At 36.4% G+C, this 20,005-nt stretch overlaps 1 protein-coding gene and 1 pseudogene across 1 annotated transcript; both read right to left on the minus strand.

Moving 5' to 3' along the window:
• Positions 1 to 2,509: 2,509 nt before the first annotated feature.
• On the minus strand, positions 2,510 to 4,487 carry LOC149408082 (uncharacterized; annotated as a pseudogene).
• A 643-nt stretch (positions 4,488 to 5,130) lies between these two features.
• On the minus strand, positions 5,131 to 8,317 carry LOC149408083 (coumaroyl-CoA:anthocyanidin 3-O-glucoside-6''-O-coumaroyltransferase 1-like). Its single transcript, XM_089628151.1, has 2 exons — positions 7,714 to 8,317; positions 5,131 to 6,475 (listed from the first exon to the last, which is right to left on the minus strand). The coding sequence occupies exons 1-2, from the start codon at positions 8,170 to 8,172 to the stop codon at positions 5,546 to 5,548; spliced, it is 1,389 nt and encodes a 462-aa protein (XP_089484277.1). The 5' UTR covers positions 8,173 to 8,317; the 3' UTR covers positions 5,131 to 5,545.
• Positions 8,318 to 20,005: the final 11,688 nt, after the last annotated feature.

Consider the following 20,005-nt stretch of genomic DNA (forward strand, 5'->3'; position numbering starts at 1 on the left):
AACAATGTGACTTGTTAGCTCCTCGTCAATACATTGTTTCTAACTTATTCACAAGCGACAAAGGAGTTGAGGAAATAACAGCTAGAAGGGTAAAATGGTAATTTTGTAAATCCCGACTAGCTGATGATATTCATGAAGGGTAAACACTGATAATATTCTGTGGATCCACTCATTACAATTAGGTTGAATTCTTGAGTAGAAAATAAATTCATTTGAACCGAGAGATTTTCAGTGTCAACTCTTTAGTGGAGTCAGTTGACATTAAGCTAAACTTGGAAAAGGTTTGTGAACTTTTGAGTCCAAGTATTTTAGCTCAAGCTTTGTTCATTTGGATCCATTAGGTCACTGTCACGAATCACATCGATTAGGAATAGTTAAACTGGAAGCTAAGTCAAAACAAGAACGAAAATTGTCAAAAGGGTATTTTTGTCTTTTGAGACATATGATGAAATGAATGTCAATAAATTTTTTGACATGGTCATTTGATGACAAGTAACACTCGGCCATAATAAGATTAATTGGGCCTTGTGGATTAATTTCATTTCATAAGAATTTTATTGAAAATTCTTAATGGGCCTTTTTCATGTTGTCATGAACAAAATGGAAAAGCTTCTAGAAGCCCCTTCTAGAAGGTGATAGGCGCCCATAATACCCAAAGCAAGAGAGAATATTTTGTGCATAAATGTATCAAGATACTTGCCAAAAGAAAAAGAGGAAACAAATTTCCTCTATGAGGAAGCAAGTATTTCGGCCAAGGCAACCAAGAAGGAAACAAAAGAGGAAACTAATCCCTTGGGGATTGACTTGAGGTAGGCGCCCATTTTGGAGATTTGGGCAATAAGGGATTGCTCATAAAGGCTTGGAAAATAAGAGGAAACTACTTCTTTCCAAGGCCAACCCTTCTCCTATAAATAGGACCCTCATTCCTCTCATTCCATTCATCCAAGTTTTAGAGATTTGAGAGACTCTCTCTCTAGAACCTTGGCCGCCCCTCTCCTCTCTCTCTCTCTAGTCAATTTTGTTTTATTGTTTTGGCACCTAGGTCCTCATTTGACCTAGAGTTTAGCTATGCGACTTCAAGACTCGTTCTTAATTCGTAGTGTTTAAAAGTGCCCACTCACTGATTCCTTTTATTTCGAGTGATTTAGTGATAGAAATCATCGTGGTTGCTCGAGTTGCCGAGGAAAGAAAGAGAGACGTGCTGCGAGGAGACGAGCATTGCAACTTTCCAAAAGCTTCTCAAAGTTCAAGCCTCAAGAAAGGTTAGTAAAATTCTTAGCTCATAATAGTTTTTATTTATATGTACTTGCTCTTTGTCTAGGTTAGTAAAAACTGTTTTTATTTGAAAAGAAAATTTTTAAAATTCCGCCGCTTTGCGAAGCGTTAAACTTTTTCTTAAACCCTAGATCAATTCCAACAAATCGATACCCTTTAGATTTTTCTGGATAACCAATGAAGAAACCACTGATTGTTCTTGAGTCCAGTTTCCTTTCATGTGGATTATAAATTCTTACTTCCCTTGGGCAACCAAAAACATGCAGGTGCCTTAAACTAGGTTTTCTTCCCGTCCACAGTTCAAAAGGTGTCTTAGGAACTGCCTTACTGGGAACCCAGTTCAATAAATATACAGTAGTCTTTAAAGCATGCATCCACAAAGATTTGGGTAAAGAAGAATTGGTTAACATACTCCTAACCATATCCATTAAAGTACGATTACGCTTTTCTGCTACACCATTTTGTTGTGGTGTTCCTGGCATAGTGTATTGAGCACAAATACCACGGCTTTCTAGGAACTTAGTAAATGGACCAGGGCACTGTCCACTTTCATCATATATTCCATAGTATTCACCACCTCTGTCAGACCTGACAATTTTCAGCTTTCTATCTAATTGTCTTTCAACTTCATTGACAAACACCTCTAGGGTATCTACCGATTGAGATTTTTCATGTAACAAATAGACATATCCATAACGTGAAAAGTCGTCGATAAAAGTGATGAAATACCTTTCTCCACCAAGTGATGGAACGTCAAATGGCCCACAAATATCGGTATGTATAATTTCAAGGAGCTATGAGCTTCTTGTGGCTGCTTTCTTAAGTGTCTGTTTTGTATGCTTTCCCTTAATGCATTCAACACAAACTCCAAGATCGGTAAAATCCAAATTAGGTAGGATATCATTCTTTACCAACCTTTCGATTCTTTCTTTGGATATATGACCCAAACGTTTATGCCACAAGTAAGGAGACGATTCATTAGATAAACCACGTTTAGTACCAACATTATGATGCACGGTTAAAAGAGTTTCAGCAAAAAGGGTATCAAGCTTTAGTTTATACAAACCATCACAAAGAATACCAGAACCCAAGAAAAGATTTTGTTTGAATAAACTGAAACATCCATTCCCAAAATTAAAAGAGTACTCAGCTTTATCGAGTTTAGATATGGAAACCAAATTGCGAGAAACAGAAGGAACATAAAAGGTTTGAAAAAGGTCTAAATGATGCCCAATGTCTAGGACTAAACGATAGGTTCCAATGGCTTCAACTTGGACTTTGGCTCTGTTTCCCATGAAGATGAATTTTTCATTTTGGCTTATGGTTTGAGTCGTAAGAAATCCCTGCATCGTATTTGAAACATGAGTGGTACAACCAGAATCAAGCCACCAAGTATTATAAGGAACTGCAGCAAAATTTGATTCGAAACATACAAAAGCACTAGGCTTACCCTTTCTTTCGAACCATGCCTTACGTTTTGGGCAATCTTTCTGCCAGTGCCCAGTCTTTTTACAGAACCGGCACGCATCTTTGCTTAGTTCCTTCTTGTGGATTTGGACAGATGACTCATTAAGCTTTGATAGTTCTTGCTTGCCCTTTCCAGTCTTCCATGGTTTCTTTCTAGCTCCTTTATGACCAACGAGATTGGCAGAATGATTTCCTGATTTCTTAAGCCTCGCTTCCTCTTGAATGAGCATACTTTGTAATTCATGCACATTCCATTTATCCTTCAGAGTGTTGTAATGCACATGAAATGTACCATACTCAGGAGGTAAGGAATTGAGGATGAACGTTACTAGGAAATTTTCATTCACTTCCATTCCCATGGTCTTCAGTCTTGCTGCAATGTTCTTCATTTCGACAACATGCACATGCATGGTACGAGAACCATCAAACTTCATGGTGGTTAACCTACCCATTAGTGCCCCAGCCCGTGACTTATCAGCCGAGTCGGACTAAGAGCTTTCTTCCACAAACTTCATAAATTCCTCAGCACTTTCAGTTTTCTTAAATGCGGACTTGATGTTGTCTTCTACAGTCATTCGCATAAACATTAGGCTCAGTCTGTTAGATCTTTCCCAAGCTTTATGAAATGATCATTGGTCAGCGCTGCTAGCATCAGTTAGAGCAGCAGGTTTCTCACTTAAGAGTGCCGAATCAAGATCCAGAACACCGAGGTGAAACTGGACTTGTTCAGACCATTCAGAGAAATTAAGACCATTGAACTTAATAACAGACGTGGCTTGCGACTGAAGAGAAACAGGAAAAGTGGCTGCAAAATTAAATAATATATGCTCACACATTAATGCTTTGAGTAGTAAACATAATCTATAATACAGATTCAGAACACGTAAAATAAACATAAGGTACATATTGAAGTCACATTTGGACAGAACAATAATATATACGATGAGGTAAACATAATTGATGCTAAATTTTTTTTTTTCACATAATAGGTTATTGACATACTTGAATTAGATATATTTGCAATCTTTGGATATACTAAACATAACTAACTAAGCATATCAATTTACCACGATAATGTTCATAAATTATAAAACAAATAATCAACCTTTGGGCGATCCATAAATATTTTATAACCATGAACTTCAATTTACTCATGACACAATCTTAAAATATCATAATGTCATTTGTTTTATAAGAATCACATAAACATGAGTAATTGAATTTATGTTTAATTTGATATCTAATATTTTTTCTAATTCGGCCACTATGGTGACTAACCAATTGAATATAATGTATAGATATCAAGCAAAATAATAAGGAGACATTATATATTTAGGTAAAAGGGAAACTCAGAAATCATAAAATAAAATACTCCTTTAACTATCTTAAAACCAGAATTGCTGACTTAAATTCTTAATAGACAACAGACTGGGTTGACCACTTAAACTGCTTCCATCAACTAACCGATCACGCAGATATAACAATACCCGTAAAGCCATAACAGAGATAAAATATTGCCCTAAAGAAGACACATTAAACATAAGCTATTAGTATGACCACCATTCAATTCAATATTGACAAAACAATTATAATAATAGCATCAGAGTGCAAACCCCAAAAAAACAAGGATGGACTTCATAGCATGATGGCATAAAGGACAATAAGCTCATCGGCATAAGAAAACTTATGACTTAAAGATATCCATAAATAAAGAAACTGCTATTTACCAGCAGATTCGACTGCATTTAATTTCGATATCAATAAAATTCAAACGTAATATCATCATTAATAATTAAATATACACATTGAATATCGACATTTGTGTGTATCCCATAATTCATTCTTTCATTCTTTTATTGGGATAAGATCATACAAATCAAAAAAATATGATAACAGACTACACGTGAATACATTTAAAAGTCAACATTAGTTTCTAAGCCTATGTGCGTGCGAAATTTGCACTGAAGTAATATAATTTCAATAGACATCAGAATGGGTGCAAAACATTAAAGTATTCAAAGCCTAAACAAAGCACATCAACAGCAATCAACGATCAAAGCAAACTGAATAGGGCCAAAAGAACTACGATTAAAGACACACATTCCAATTCATCGATTATATGCATTCATTATTCAGTATACGAAAACGATAATGATAATCACTTCGATCCAATAAACATAAGCGGTGATAAAGAATTTGAACACCGAATTTATATTGTACAGAACGTAATAGCAAGCAATTTTAATTTAATAAAGTAGAAGCAAATGGCGCCGCGTATGAAAATAAATCATAATCGAAAAAATACTAATTCATCAATCAAGGCTCTGATACCACATGTAAGCATAATTTAAACGATCCTAATTAGCAAAGATCTTAGAACTAGATGATTTTCATAGAACATTAGGGATTGAGAAAAACCTACCTCGATCCATGATGAGAGCGACGGTGAAGGCAGCGAATAATCATCGGAATTGGTTTCTCTCTCTTGACCTCTTTAGACTTTAGAGTTTTCTTTTGATGGCAGAGGAAAACTACGTAATATGTTGAGAGAGGACCAATCCCTAGGGTTTCTCTTTATATAGACCCACCATCAGGGTACAATAAGAATTTACCTTTTAATTAATTAACGAATAGGAATTATCTTATTATTATTATTAAACCAATAAGTACTCACGTGGGCCACAATTCTTTCCCACATACAAAAACCAACGTAGTGGGCTTTGGAAAAGAAACGGTCCAACATATTTAACATGTTATCTAAATTTATTTTATCAATCTTGTACACAGAATCTCACTTTCGTTATTAGTAGCTCAAAGAGTGGAAAGATTGTTCCAAGACTTTATTGAAAGTGCTGATATTCTGGCTGCTCATAGCCAAACCAACCTCAACACCGCCGATCTCGTCGTCCCTATTCTCGCCCACTGAAAACGCATCTGAACCCTCCACTTGCACCGACTCCGTCCGTATTGGCCTTCCGAACCCGAAATCGGCGTCGTAAGTTCCGAGCTTAGCCGAACCCGCCACGCTGGTTATTCGTTCACCCGATTCTTCCAGATGATTCCACTTCGACATCCAATTCTCTGCCTCCCTCAAATACCCCCTCTTCCCCAATTCGGACACTCTCTTCGCTATGGCTTTCGCTGCCAATTCGATCCCGCTTTCGCCGAGCAATTCATGACTATTCAGCTCGACGAAGCACAGCGACAGACAGTTTCCGAGATACGTCGTCGGTACCGAAAACTCGAGCCGGCCTCGACAGTCAGCGACGAAGACAAAGTGACAAGGTTTGTCCATTTCTTTGTGCTTTCCCTTCGATTTGACCAGACAAACCCAGATCATAGCGCAAACGACGACGAACGAGGAAAAAACGACGGTTTCACCTTCATCGGAGCCGTGTGTTGTGCTTCCGACGATCCAGCTCTTTAGCCTCTCGATTTGGGCACGGCCCAAAACTATAATACGGGATATATCGCCGCGAGAATCGTTAGATGGGCCAGCATTTTGTTTCAATGGCAAAGATAGGGCCCACCAGTCATTCAAGAACTTCAGGCCCAGCCCATTAGGATCATTGATGGCCGACCTGTCGTGAGACGGAATCAATGGTGGTGTCGCTCCCGTCACATTATGAATCGACGCCCAGGATTTCATGAAGTGGTGGAACGACCTTCCATCACACGCCACGTGGCGAAATCTGACCCCGATCGTTATCCCCTTGTTGGGGAATATCGACACCTGGTAAAAAATATATATATATATTATGAATGAATCGACATCTGAAAGTGATTCAAAAGGTCCAAATTATTGTAAGACTACTTTAAAAAACACGTGATGCGCGAGTCAGTAATTTTTGTTACTAAAAGAAATGAAAAAGAAAAATAAGTAAAATAAAATAAGTGGAAGACTTTTAATTGTATTAAATATAATATACATTAAAAAATTATACAAAATATATTGATAAGAGAGTGATGAAATAAATTAATATACATAAAAAATTATACAAAATATATTGATGAAAGAAGAAAAAAAAATCAAAATCGGAAGTAAAAAAAAATCAAAACTGGAAGGAAAAAAAATGGCATCCACGTGTCGCTGCCTGGCGGCACAATGATTCAAGTTGAAATAGAAATATATACAAACTATATTGATGAGAGAGGGAAAAAAAATTAAAGGTCGGGAAAAAAAATAAATGATAATATATATTATTGATATAGTATAATATAGTATTAGTAATTATGATTATAATATACATAAAAAAAATTATACAAAATATATTGAAGTTTGGAAAGGAAAAAAAATCAAAATTGGAAAGCAAAAAAAAAAAAATCAAAATCGGAAGAAAAAAAATGGCTTCCACGTGTCGCTGTCGGGCGGCACCAAATTTAAGTTGAAATAAAAATATATACAAAATATATTTATGAAAGCGGGAAAAAAAAAAACAAAGGTCGAAAAAAAAAATTAAATGATAATATATGTTATTGATATGGTATAATATAATATTAGTAATTATGATTATAATGTACATAAAAAATTAAAAAAAAAATCAAAATTGGAAAGCAAAAAAAAAAAAATCAAAATCGAAAATAAAAAAAAAATCAAAATCTTATTGATATAGTATCTATAATTATGATTATAATAAACATAAAAAAAAATTATACAAAATATATTGATATTTGAGTTTAAAAAAAAAATCAAAATTGGAAAAAAAAAATCGGAAGGCAAAAAAAAAATACATAATATACAAAATATATTGATATTTAAAATTAAAAAGAAAAATCAAAATTGGAAAAAAAAACTGAAAAAAAAATCAAAATTGAAAAAAAAAACCGAAAGACAAAGTAAAAAAGAAAAAAAAATCTTCTAATCAAGCTCCGCCACGCGTCGCCGATTGGCAACGCCACGTGGCGGAACCTGGTTAGAAATTTTCACAATTCTAGAAGTAATGGATAATGGAAATGGAAATGGACACTTACTTGAAAGGCCATGACAGGAGAGACACGTGTGCCGTTGTCCACACGTGCGGGGGGCAAATCCGGAACAAGCGAGAGGAGCTCCCGAACGTACCTGGGCCGGTCAGCGCAGAGCGAGTCAAAGTCTCCGGTGGACTCGGCCACGGCGAAAGACAGGGAGTCTCCGTCGGAGAAGTGGATGCTGGGAATCCCCGGCGGCGGAGGATAAATTAGGTTTCCGGCGAAGGGAAAGAAGTGGCGGAGGGCGATGGAGAGAGAGCGTTTGAGAGAGTGAATGATGAGGGAGGGGCGATGAGTCACAGAGATTGGGTAGAAGTAAAGGCGTTGCATATGAGGGCAGAGAAGCCATGGCACATCGAAGAACGTCAGAGGGAGAGAAGTCTCAGGGACTGATCCCGCCGGCGGAGCCACGTGGCTCTGCTCCACCACGTTGGCCGCCTGGAAACGACGATCTCTGGACATACTAATTAACTCGCTGCTTTTAATATCAGTCGTCCATCTTGAAATGTTTGCTCAAACGGTTCATAACACAAGCTCCGTTTCTTCTGGTTATGGCCGCCCTATTATTTTGGTAATAAAGAGGACAACGCAGACGTTGAAAAAAAATGTAAATTTAAATTAATTTATTGGTGAAACCGTGAAATACCTCATTAAGGCTTAATATTACCAAAAAAAAATTAAAAAATTCAACTAATTCATAATTCTAGATTTATATATGAGAAATATCTTTTATACATGTCAATTTATATGAGGTGTGACTAGGTTTTTCTAAATTCAAATATATGGCTAAAATTTTAACTTCACCTTTCTCTTTATTTTTAGCCAAAAACCTGAAAAGAAGGAAAAGGAATCGGAAAAAAAAACAAATTTATTATACCCAAAAAAAAAATTGTTTGAATATGATTTATTTTAAAGAATATTTGTATTTAGTCATCGTATTTTCTATAATATTTGTTGACTGTTAGTTCTGGATTAATATTATGTTAAGAGTTTTTAAAATTATTGAATATACCCAACTGTGACAGAAAGTGTTGTAACATAAAACGCGAAAATAATAAAAAGATGCCAGAGTAGGTTATCCAGTTCGGCAAATCGTGTCTACGTCCGGATGGCCTTTGTCCGATGGAAAGTAACTTACTATGATAACGTAGTACAATAACGATTTACACTCAACAACTCTCTCGCTAGCTACCCAACCTACGTCTATCCTCTTCAATAGCAACTTAAGCTCCCCTTAAGCTCGAGATCCCCTCGATTCCCACAGAATATCTCTCCCGAGACTTCTAAGCGTGTTTCTCGAAAAAATACGAATGGAAAACCTAACCGCGTGCTTCTAATACAATCACCCGAATATAAACAACAAAGCAGAGGTAAAAGACACCTTAAAAGCTTAAACATAGGTCGTTTTAAGCTCAGCTAATCACTCGAATAAATATCTCCAAAGGCGTGAGTGAAGACGGTGTGGTTATGACATATTTATAGAGAAAATTAGGTCAAAACGATTCTTGAAGTCGGATTAGGAACAACTGCCCATCATATCATCAATCCACACTGGAATCCTACTTCAATTCGGAATAGAAAAGCCCAAAAGTGAATGAGTCATGATTGTTACACAAATTGTACTACATAAAACTATGACGCTTCCAGAAAATAATTGTAACGAGACCTAATTCTATCCGAAATTATATTTCACGTTTTCTTAATTATTTTGCCAATATTAAATCGCCAATTAACGTAACAACTGTTTTGAATAATATTTTGTGTGTATATTATAAACTAAGGTTTGAATTACTTGGGAACCGCGGAAACTTGTAATTCTTGTATTATAAACATATACTTTGTTTGTAGTTTTTGTATTAAAATTATTTAACTCTTTTAGTATACCGTGAAATGCTTGTTGTTTGGAATAAATATTGTTTTTGTTTGTATGTGTATAAACAAAGTTTTTATTTGTAAGCAATGTATTGAGAAATGTTTGAAATTTTGTTTGTTTACATATAAACAAATTATATTGTATACAAAATTTTAAAAATGCCAGATGATTTACATTCAAAATGCTAAAATTTATCTATAAATAAAAAAATATGTAAATTTGTGAACACTTTGGGTCCCAGATATATCTTTTTGAGTTTTCCTATTTTCAACTCTTTTTTTTTTTTAATATTTGGCCATTGAAATATTTATCCTACTAAAATCTCTCAAGAAATTCAGTAATTAATACTAAGCATGATTATTAATTTTTTAAATGAGTGCTGGTCAATCTAATAACTTTTTCGTCAAGTGTTTCATTATTTAGGATTGTCTAGTTATTAGATTCATAGTCCTCGAGATAGGTTTGTAAAGATGAACAGGGATACTTTATAATAATTGGTTAATCGTAATTTGCACATAATTTTTTAGATTTATAAAAGTGAAATTTGTTGTAACTAGCCAAGTTTGTCATTCTTATTGGAGGAATAACTCAAGTTTCATTTTATTAAGTAAATAACTCATATATTCGGCTCAGACCATAATGCCTTCACTTCCTTCGCGAATATGTTAATTTAATTAACGTACTGGAGTGAGTTAGGTTAATTAATTAACTTATTGGTTGAATATTAGCTTAGGTTCTGATTTTTTGTGAGTAAAGTTAATTTAATAAATGATTGAATTAAGAATTAGGTTAATTAATTGAATGCTTTGAATATCAATTGACTTTAGTTCTTATTTTTGTAATTTTTTTGTGAATTTCAAATCATTCACGAAGTTAATTAATTAACCTAACTCACTCCAGTACGTTAATTAAATTTACCTATTCGCGAATTTACAGTGAATTAACAAAATGAGAGATTTTTCTTTCTCTTCTTCTTTTTCTGCGGCGAGGATTCGTTGAGGCCTCCGTCGAACCGGTTCGACTCGAGGCAGAGAGTCAGCAGTCTCGGGAGACGAGCGAGCTCGGTCGCCGGAATCTCGCCGGTGAAACGGTTATGCGAGAAATTCAGTCTTTGGACTCGCCGGAGCTTCGAGATCCCGGAGCAGGAGGGCGTGGCGGCGGCGGATGTGGTGTATGAGTCGTCGTCGGAGAGGTTTGGGGCGGCGGTGAGAGGGAATGAGTTAGGGTTAAGTGAGGTTGTGGATGATAGGGGTAGTTTAAGTAGTCTATTAAAGTTGGGTTCTTTACTTAATAAAATGAAACATGGGCTAGTCCCTTAATATTGTTGAGCCAATTTGGCTATTCTTCAAAATAGCCCTTTATAAAATGAGTTTTGATGAAGTGGGCTTGAGAAGCACATATATTTAGGAGAGATTTGCATCAAAGTCACAAATTCGGCTCCAAATTGCAAATGAGTCACGACGAAAAAAGGTGATGCATAGATGTCACTTTGATAAAAAAAAAAAAAAAAAAATAGGACCAAAATACCCTTACGCAGATTTAAAAGTAGACTCGCAGTCAAATATTTCGAAAAAAAAAAGTAGACTCACAGAAGAAATTACAAAAAGTAGACTCGCAGTCAAATATTTCAAAAAAAAAATAGACTCACAGAACAAATTACAAAAAGTAGACTCGCAGTCAAATATTTCAAAAAAAAAAGTAGACTCCTTTCGAACACGAGACCGTCGTTGCTGCTTCCGAGCAGGACGTCCATCGCCATCGCGTTCTCGGCCAGCATCACGCTCGCCGCCGCCGCCGCCACTCCGACGTCCCTCAGGGACGCCTTCACGGTCGAGCACGGCTTCGTCGCCGCCTCCTCCTCGCGATTCTTAGATCTAGATCTAAGAATCGCGCCGGATTCCGGGTTCACGCTCGACGAGGTCGCACGGTTCTGCAGATCCACTCCATCTCCGACCGCCGCCGCCTTCGCTCGCACCCCTGGACGCTCCGGCGCGACTCGGCCGCCAGCCTCCTTCTCCGGCGGGCTGGTCTGCGCGGTCTGCAGAACCCGCTCCACCATCCTCGTGAGTTGAGTGAATTTTACGTTCGAATCGCGCTGAATCTCATCGAATCTCCGCCGGAACCAGCCTCTTTTGTAGGTGAGGGTAATTTAGACTTTCTATAGGTGACAAAAATGCAAATAAGTGATACGGATGCAATTTTAGCAAATAAGTGACACAAATGCAAGAAATGGCTGAAGTTGTGACTTCAGCCGCAAATGCCACTATATTTAGTACACCAAGCCCATTAGACTTACGGGTGGATGTTCAAGGCTATATATCAATTATGCTTAGATTTTTGTTTTCATTTAAACGTTGGAGGTTGAGATATTTTAGGAATAAAACATTATATATGCAAATTATAGATCTGGTTAGTTAATATTTAATTTTATTATAACTACCAAAATATTATAGTTACGATTCTAATTGATTCTATGAATCATAATAAAATAAAACAAAATCCTTTATAGATAGAGGGTTGGGTAGAGAGAAATAATGTCCAACACGATTCCAAGTGCTCTAGAATTCAAGTTCCTGTTTTTTCAAGACACATGTTATGTTGTTTCAACAAACCTCTCTTTGATTCAATTAAAGCAATTAAGGAGTTACTACACACTATATGTCTCTATCTGTTTAGAGAACGGCTTGGAAGAGTTGTCGATTTGAGAAAGAAAAAGGGATATGTGCGAGGAATTTGGGAATCAAGGAGGATCATGAAGGCTGAACTGTCTGTTCAAGGAGTAATCAAGGATCACAAAGACAAGATTGTTTGTTCGGGAAGGAAGAAAGAAGCTATACGAGGATCAAGAAGGATTTCACGAGTAATATCATAACGACGGCATTGTCAAAAATACCTCCATGTAAGTGTTACAACGATCATTCAATAGTTGAAAAGCCTACTAAGTATATTGATTAAAATACTACGATTTTTTGGAATTCATGACCCCGCATTTAATTCCTTATTAAGCTGAGTATAAATTTTATGATTATTTTCCGCATCTAATAATTGATTAGATTTTGTTTCGAATTAGAATTAAACAACATGTAATCATATTTGGATTGGATAAGATCCAATCCAACCACCAACAAAGGATATTAGAGTGAGTAAGACTCGGGCCGGCACCAAAGAGGTAGATTATATAACATGATAGAGCAATTACCATCATACTTAAGGCACGTGTTCTTTCCCTCGCGGTTGAACTAAAATATATTTTTTCTTTTAATTTTCAAGTTCACAGGAGATATATATGGTCGAGTTTGAATTCATGTTTACTTTAATTTGATCTTTTTTGCATGATCAAAGATGTATTTCTTGATTCTAACATAACACACTAAATTGTTTATTATCAAATAACACTTTTAGTCTTACACGTTGACTTAGTTCTCACTCGTCCGGTGATTGAGAGTGGCATTCAATCTATGCGCTAAATGTACTGGCAAAGGATTGATCAGGATGTGTGATTGCTTTTGATTGCTTAACTATCTTTGAGATAGGGTCGTGTAGAAGACATAAGAATATTTGATCTAATGGGAGCTAAAATTACATTTTTTTTCAAGAGATCAAATCAACAACTGGGGGAGTCTGGGAGTCTTGAGTCTGATTGTACCTCTATTGGTCATAGTGAATTTCTTTTAACGAACCTCTTTTTCTTTTATCGCTACTTTACTAGTTTATATTTTATTTCTTGTGTCGTATAACATATAATAGTAATAGTTGAACTAGTTATTCTTCAAATATATTGAACAACCATCTCAACCCGTTCAAGGTGTGTTTGAACCAGTAAAATATGAGAGAAATAAAAATAATTGAATCTCTCTTATTTATTTTGTGTTCTTTGAATTGGGTGAGATATAAAACAAAATATATAATTAAATGGAGGATTCTATATTTCTTATGAAATAAAATAAAATTAAAAACTCATCCAAATTTCTACACGTGGAGCTCATGTTCGAGTTTCTCTTCACGTTTTTATCATTCATTTCTTCTCATATTTTCATGACTTGCCACTACTACAAAAAGGACTTTGGGATACGGACAACTTTTGGATTCAACATGTCGCTTCCAAAAGTCGCATCTAAATGACATTTGGATGTGTCAAGTCGCTTCAAAAGACATCACCGAGCATCTAAAAAATTAAGTGATTTAAAGTTTGATATTTATCATTTCTTTACGTGGAAAAATTTTCAACGATTTTACATCACCGAGCATCTAAAAAATTAAGTGATTTAAAGTTTGATATTTATCATTTCTTTACGTGGAAAAATTTTCAACGATTTTAGGTTGACCGAGCTTTGGATGCGAGTTATCGCATAGAATTTCGCATCCATTGCTAGGTTCAATCAGTTTAAATCCTTATTTTTTCTTGCTAAATTCATAACCCTAAAAACATAAAATCCATATTTTCTCTGTCATTTCTTCACTCATATTCTCTCTCTTCTCGCTCGTTTCTTCATGTGTGACCACCACTCTCCGACCACCGCCGTGCACGCCGCTCCGACCTCATCACATTGCTTTTCTCTAAAACCGCGTTGTCATCACTCATCTCCGACCACCGAGCCACCACTACGGCCACGATGAGCCACCAGATCTGACCACAGCTCTAACGAACCACCACCACGGTAAGCTATCTCTCCCTCTATCTCCATCTCTCTCCCCCTCCTCTCTATGTGACTTTCTCACAATTTTTCTCCCTCTCTCTCAAGTTTTTCTCTTACTCTCTCTCTGTGTCTCATCAACTCCGACCGAGGCCGTGCTCCGCCGCTAACCTCCGCGCCTCTGCATATATCTTGATAAGCCTCTCTCTTGTTATCTCTCTCTCTCTCTCTCTCTCTCTCTCTCTCTGTCTATCTATCTCTCTATCTAACTTGCATTCCGTGCTCCTCCCTTCTCGAGACAACGCCGCCAGTTCCAAGATAGGCCCAAAACTATTGGAAATAGTCAAGTAGGTATCAGACACGAACAATCGCTCTGATATCACTTGTTGGAAAAAGTAAGTAGGTATCGAACATGAACAATCGCTCTGATACCACTTGTTGGTGATTCACATAGGGTATCGGACACGAACAATCGCTCCGATACCTCTTGTTGGTTAATCACGGTTGGTATCGGACACGAACAATCGCTCCGACCCCATTTGTTTGGTGAACCAAGAGAGTATCAAAACACTTGTATAGTGATGTGCTTACCTTGAACCATATAAGTTGTGGAATTAATTAATTAATTACACAACAAGAGCTAATTAATATTATGGTTATCTAACAAGATCTAGATTTACTTATTAATTAAATAATGAAAGCATTTAAACATGTCAAGAAACCAATAAGAACAAAGAACAAAGTTCGAAGATCACTTACACTACTACAAATAAGGCTTTCTGGTGCGGAAGGGTATTAGGTGCGACTTGTCGCACCTAAAAGTCGCACCTAATTGGGCATCACGTGCGACTTGTCGCACCCAACGGGCTCCAGGAAAGAAAAAAATTTCGCTGATTTTAAGTGGTAGTCGCACCCAATAGTTTTAAAAACTTTCAAGTGCGACTAGTCACACCTGAAAGTCTAAAAAAAATTAGGCGCTCAGCTTCTCCCCCTCATTTTTTTCATTTGTCCAACTAAAGAACTCTTTCTGACAGCAAGCCACCGAGACCTACTTACCGCGCGCGCTCCGCCGACGGAAATAGCCGCCGCGAACCACCCAGGTCACCGGCCGAGAAGAGATCGCTGGGAGAGAAAGGTATAGAGAACTGAGAGAGAGCGAGGAAGAAGAGGAAGTGGCGGAAGAGAATCCGTCGCAGTCGAGTCCAGCGCCGTCGAGCTGCCGGTCCGCTGCCTCCATTGCCGCCAGCTCCGTCGCGAGCTACGAGGATTTCCATCGCAGCCTTCCACGAGGATTGGTAAGCGATTTCCTCCATTGATTCGAGATTCTGGAGATTTGGGAATCTAGGGTTTATGTTGATTTGGGGCTTTCCTTCTCCGAGCTGTTTTGATGTGTGATTGAACTCGAATTTTCGTTTTGATGTGTTGATTTGGGAATCTAGGGTTGTAGCTTGGATTATGATGAGTTGTGATGATTTCTCGAATTTTCGTTTGATTTGATAAACTGTTTGAACAGCCTCTGTAAACGGACGTAGACAGTCCGATATGGTCTGAGATAATTTTTGTGGTTATTTTTCATGGATAGTAGACTGTATGAGATTTCTAAAATGACCAAGAACATGTCAATCCATTGAGTATTAAATGAGTTATGAATTTCCAAAGTTTGTGTTTCGCAGTAGTAAAACGGGATTTCCAGAATTGTAACAGTGAATTACGGGCTGTTTTTGAGATAGCTATTCTTGTCGTATATATGCTTGTAATATCTCGTTAGAAAGCTACATGAGTCTACTTTCATTTGCCGCTAGAATCAATCGATTTCAAGTTTTGTAGCTCGAGTTATGATGGCTTAAGCGCTAGTGGGTCAGGCTGTCGGGAATTCTTTTGACTTGTTTATGTTTGTCGAGCGTTCGATTCTTGTGACTTGATGGTTTATGAATGTTTGAAATTGGGGGTTTTTTATTTTGAACGTGGTATGGAGATTTTGAGGTTATTTTCATGATTATTGGTTTGATTTGAGGTTGGGTTTGTGTTTGTTTTGGATTTTTGGACGAGGTTGGTTTGAATTTTGTGATGTTGGCCGTGAGTTGTGCTTGGCCGCGAGTTGTGCTATCCACAGGTATTTCTCCGTCGTCGTCCCGAGCCCCTCCGAACCTCGCCGTACGCTCAGCCCCTGCTCACTCTCCGCCGTGCGCTCGCCTCGTCCCGAGTCTCTGCAGGTTAGTGTTTAGTTTAGAATTTGTGATTAGTTTGTGAAATTGTGAAATAGTAATATGTTTAGTTTAGTTTAGTTTGTGAAATTGTAATTAGTTTAGTTTGTGATATACTAATATCTTTAGGTTAGTGTTTACTTTAAATTTTTTTTAATTAGTTTTGATATATTGTAATTTATCAATTAGGAATTGTAATTAGTTAATGAAATTAAAATTAAGATTAATAATTGTAATAATGTAATAATGTGATTAGTTTATCAATTAGTTAATATATAATCAGCATATTAATTTTTTTTTTAAAGATAAAGAGCATCAGGTGCGACTAAGTCGCACCCAATAGTGTCGCACCTAATAGTATATACTATTGGGTGCGACATGTCGCACCCAATATTATTAGCTGCGGACTATTGTCGCACCTAAAGTCGCACCCGATAGTACTATCGGGTGCAACTTTGTGGGCATCAGGTGCGACTTTTGTCGTACCTGATGCCCATATTTGTAGTAGTGTTACGGATTGAGCTCACGAACTGAAACTTCAATCTTTCACAATCCGTCTTCAAACGCCTTGAGCTTCTTCTTCAAGTTTTCAGATCCTCGCACTCCTCTTGATGACACTGTAATATTCTGAGACGTAATCTCCTGATGAATAAAGAAAGACGGCGTGAGACCACACTCTTTAATCTCACTTGATCAAGAAACAATGTTGTTTCAAGATCTCACCCTTATTTTCTAAGAACGGAATTGAGTAATTTCAAGAGTTAGAGAGAGAGAGGGGGACGGCCACAGCTAGAGAGGTGGGCAAAAACTTGCTCTTCCAAAGACTTATATTTCTCTTCTCATGAACCCCTATTTATAGTAGTGCAAATGGTATATCCTTGGTAGTTTCCAAAATATATTATTTCATTTTATTGTGTTCACACTAACACTAGTGAATCAAAACTTAGCATTTGGATCTCATCTCATGAATCCTTCTTTCTCTCTTAACCATCAGATCAATATCTACGAGATTTTATTTTATGTTTAAATAGAGAATATTTAATTATGAGAGAATAAAAGAAATATCTTACTTATATTTAAATATTATTTTCTTCTAATATTCATGAGAGAGAATAAATGTCAATATCTTATTTCTTTTTAAGTATTATTTTCTCCTAATTTTCATGAGAGAGAATAAAGTACAATATCTTATTTCCTTTTAAATATTATTCTCTCTAAATATTCATGAGAGAGAATAAAAGACAATATCTTATTTCCTTTTAAATATTTTTCTCTTTCTTTTATTTAAACAACTAAAGAGAAAATATTGGTAAGTACTAATATGGTGATGAACGAATTAAACCACACGGCCAAGAGGGCATTGACGCAATCACTTGTGCTCATGTCACCAAATTTCGATTTCCTCATTTTGTGCAAGGCCCAATTGCTTAAAGCCCAATTAATTATTTATTTACTTGGTCCAACAATAAACAAATAAGTAATTGATTAATTATTTACTTGATCAAACAATAAATAAATAATGGATCAATTGATTATGTAATTGATCAAACAATAAATAAACAATTATACTATAAATACTTTATTAATTCAGTAAATACCCGTTTTCAGAATTTGATGCTGCCAGTCACCATTACAATCTATAATAATGAAACACAATATTATTAGAGGTTCTTTATTCGCTTATGGAAGCCGAATCGGGGACTATGGACCTAGTAATAGAAGCTTAACAAATCCGATGAAAAGACGAAAAAGTCATTTCTCTTTATCACATCGATTTGTCTAATCTTGGTAGACTCCACCTAGGTATGCCAAGACTGAACTCTCCTTTATACTAGAATTATATTTACTCATCGTGACGACTATTCACAAATCTAGTCAGTTCGTGATCAAGATCCTCCAGGTTCAACCCGTATCGAGAAAGGTCAATTAATCCGTTATACATTTCTTGATACTTATATACCCTAAGCATTGTCCCCAACGAAAGATTATTTCGAACGTACAGCCTTCGAAAGTGCTGGCAATCTATCGGTTCTATAATTAACCATTAGGTGAGTGAACATTGACATTCTTTTAGGAAGGTTGAATTCCATATCTGTCAACCACTTCACACTCGAATCATGCTTCGAAATTCCCAAGACATAAGCTGTGATTAGCATGATAGTAGCCTTTTAGCGAATGACTCAAAGAGCTGTTGTCAATGGTGCCCACAAGAAGAGTTGTAGTCTTTATTTTGTACATTTGATGTAATAAAGTCTCATGAAGACTCTTGCTTGTAATTGCCTATCTATTCATTAATAAAGTTGAAACGTTCATTCATTCTTTCTTTGTTTGAAGCTTTATGATAAAACCTTAGTCTTTTAGTCCATAAACAAACTTAACAACTTACGAAGAGACAAATGTAGATTTGCATGAACAAACTCTTCGTAGTTTGCTTAAAACGATATATTCGCAATCTTAGGGTCAAAGGACTATTGACCTCAGTATGATTGTTAGAAGAATCTATGATGTCTGGTTATGAGGCATTGAGAGTTGGAGACTCTATAGTTCTTCTAGGTATCTTCCGAAGGTACTGAATTGACCAGTGCACTTCTAGAGACAATATAAGAACAAACCATTTAAACTCTTATGTCTCGAAGTCACTATGTATGAATTGCATCATGCTTACCTTAATCCTGAAATGAGACATGCCATTTCACACCTTAGTATTCTCATTTGAGAAAGTCAAAGTTCGGACTCACTATGTGATTCCGAACAAGGCCTATTGGTGAAGTACTAAGTTGTGAGTCTGTCATGAGTAACTTTGTGAAGTTCTCATAGATATGGAATTCATGTACAAGATTGCTGAAATGCAATGTATGTCACCTCATGCTTTGTTCCTTGGAGTGTGAATAAATGAACTGGCCAGTGTCCAAATTGAGTCCTGACTCTTTTGGATGAAACAATGTGACTTGTTAGCTCCTCGTCAATACATTGTTTCTAACTTATTCACAAGCGACAAAGGAGTTGAGGAAATAACAGCTAGAAGGGTAAAATGGTAATTTAGTAAATCCCGACTAGCTAATGACATTCATGAAGGGTAAACATAGATAATATTCAGTGGATCCGCTCATCATAATTAGGTCGAATTCTTGAGTAGAAAATAAATTCATTTGAACCGAGAGAAAGTGTCAGCTCTTTAGTGGAGTCAGTTGGCATTAAGCTAAACTTGGAAAATGTTTGTGAACTTTTGAGTCCAAGTTTTTAGCTGAAGCTTTGTTCATTTGGGTCCATGAGGTCACTGTCACGAATCACATCGATATGAATAGTTAAACTGGAAGCTAAGTCAAAACAAGAACGAAAATTGGCAAAAGGGTATTTTTGTCTTTTGAGACATAGGATGAAATGGATGTCAATAAATTTTGACAAGTTCATTTGATGACTTAATGTCACTCGGCCATATTGAAATAATTGGGCCTGGTGAATTAATTTCATTTCATAAGAATTTTATTGAAAATTCTTAATGGGCCTTTTTCATGTTGTCATGAACAAATGGAAAAGCTTCTAGAAGCCTTTTCTAGAAGGCTATAGGCGCCCAACATACCCAA

The sequence above is a fragment of the Urtica dioica genome, chromosome 1 (genome assembly GCF_054948205.1).
Source record: "Urtica dioica subsp. dioica isolate 48M chromosome 1, U.dioica_male_clone48M_v1_H2, whole genome shotgun sequence".
Classification (NCBI taxonomy): Eukaryota; Viridiplantae; Streptophyta; class Magnoliopsida; order Rosales; family Urticaceae; genus Urtica; species Urtica dioica.

Excerpts from the sequence above, each read along its gene's own strand:
- LOC149408083 (XM_089628151.1), bottom strand. The coding sequence starts at position 8,172 with ATGTCCAGAGATCGTCGTTTCCAGGCGGCCAACGTGGTGGAGCAGAGC. Across the intron at positions 6,476-7,713 it reads CTCCTGTCATGGCCTTTCAA|GTGTCGATATTCCCCAACAA; the intron begins GTAAGTGTCCAT and ends ATTTTTTACCAG.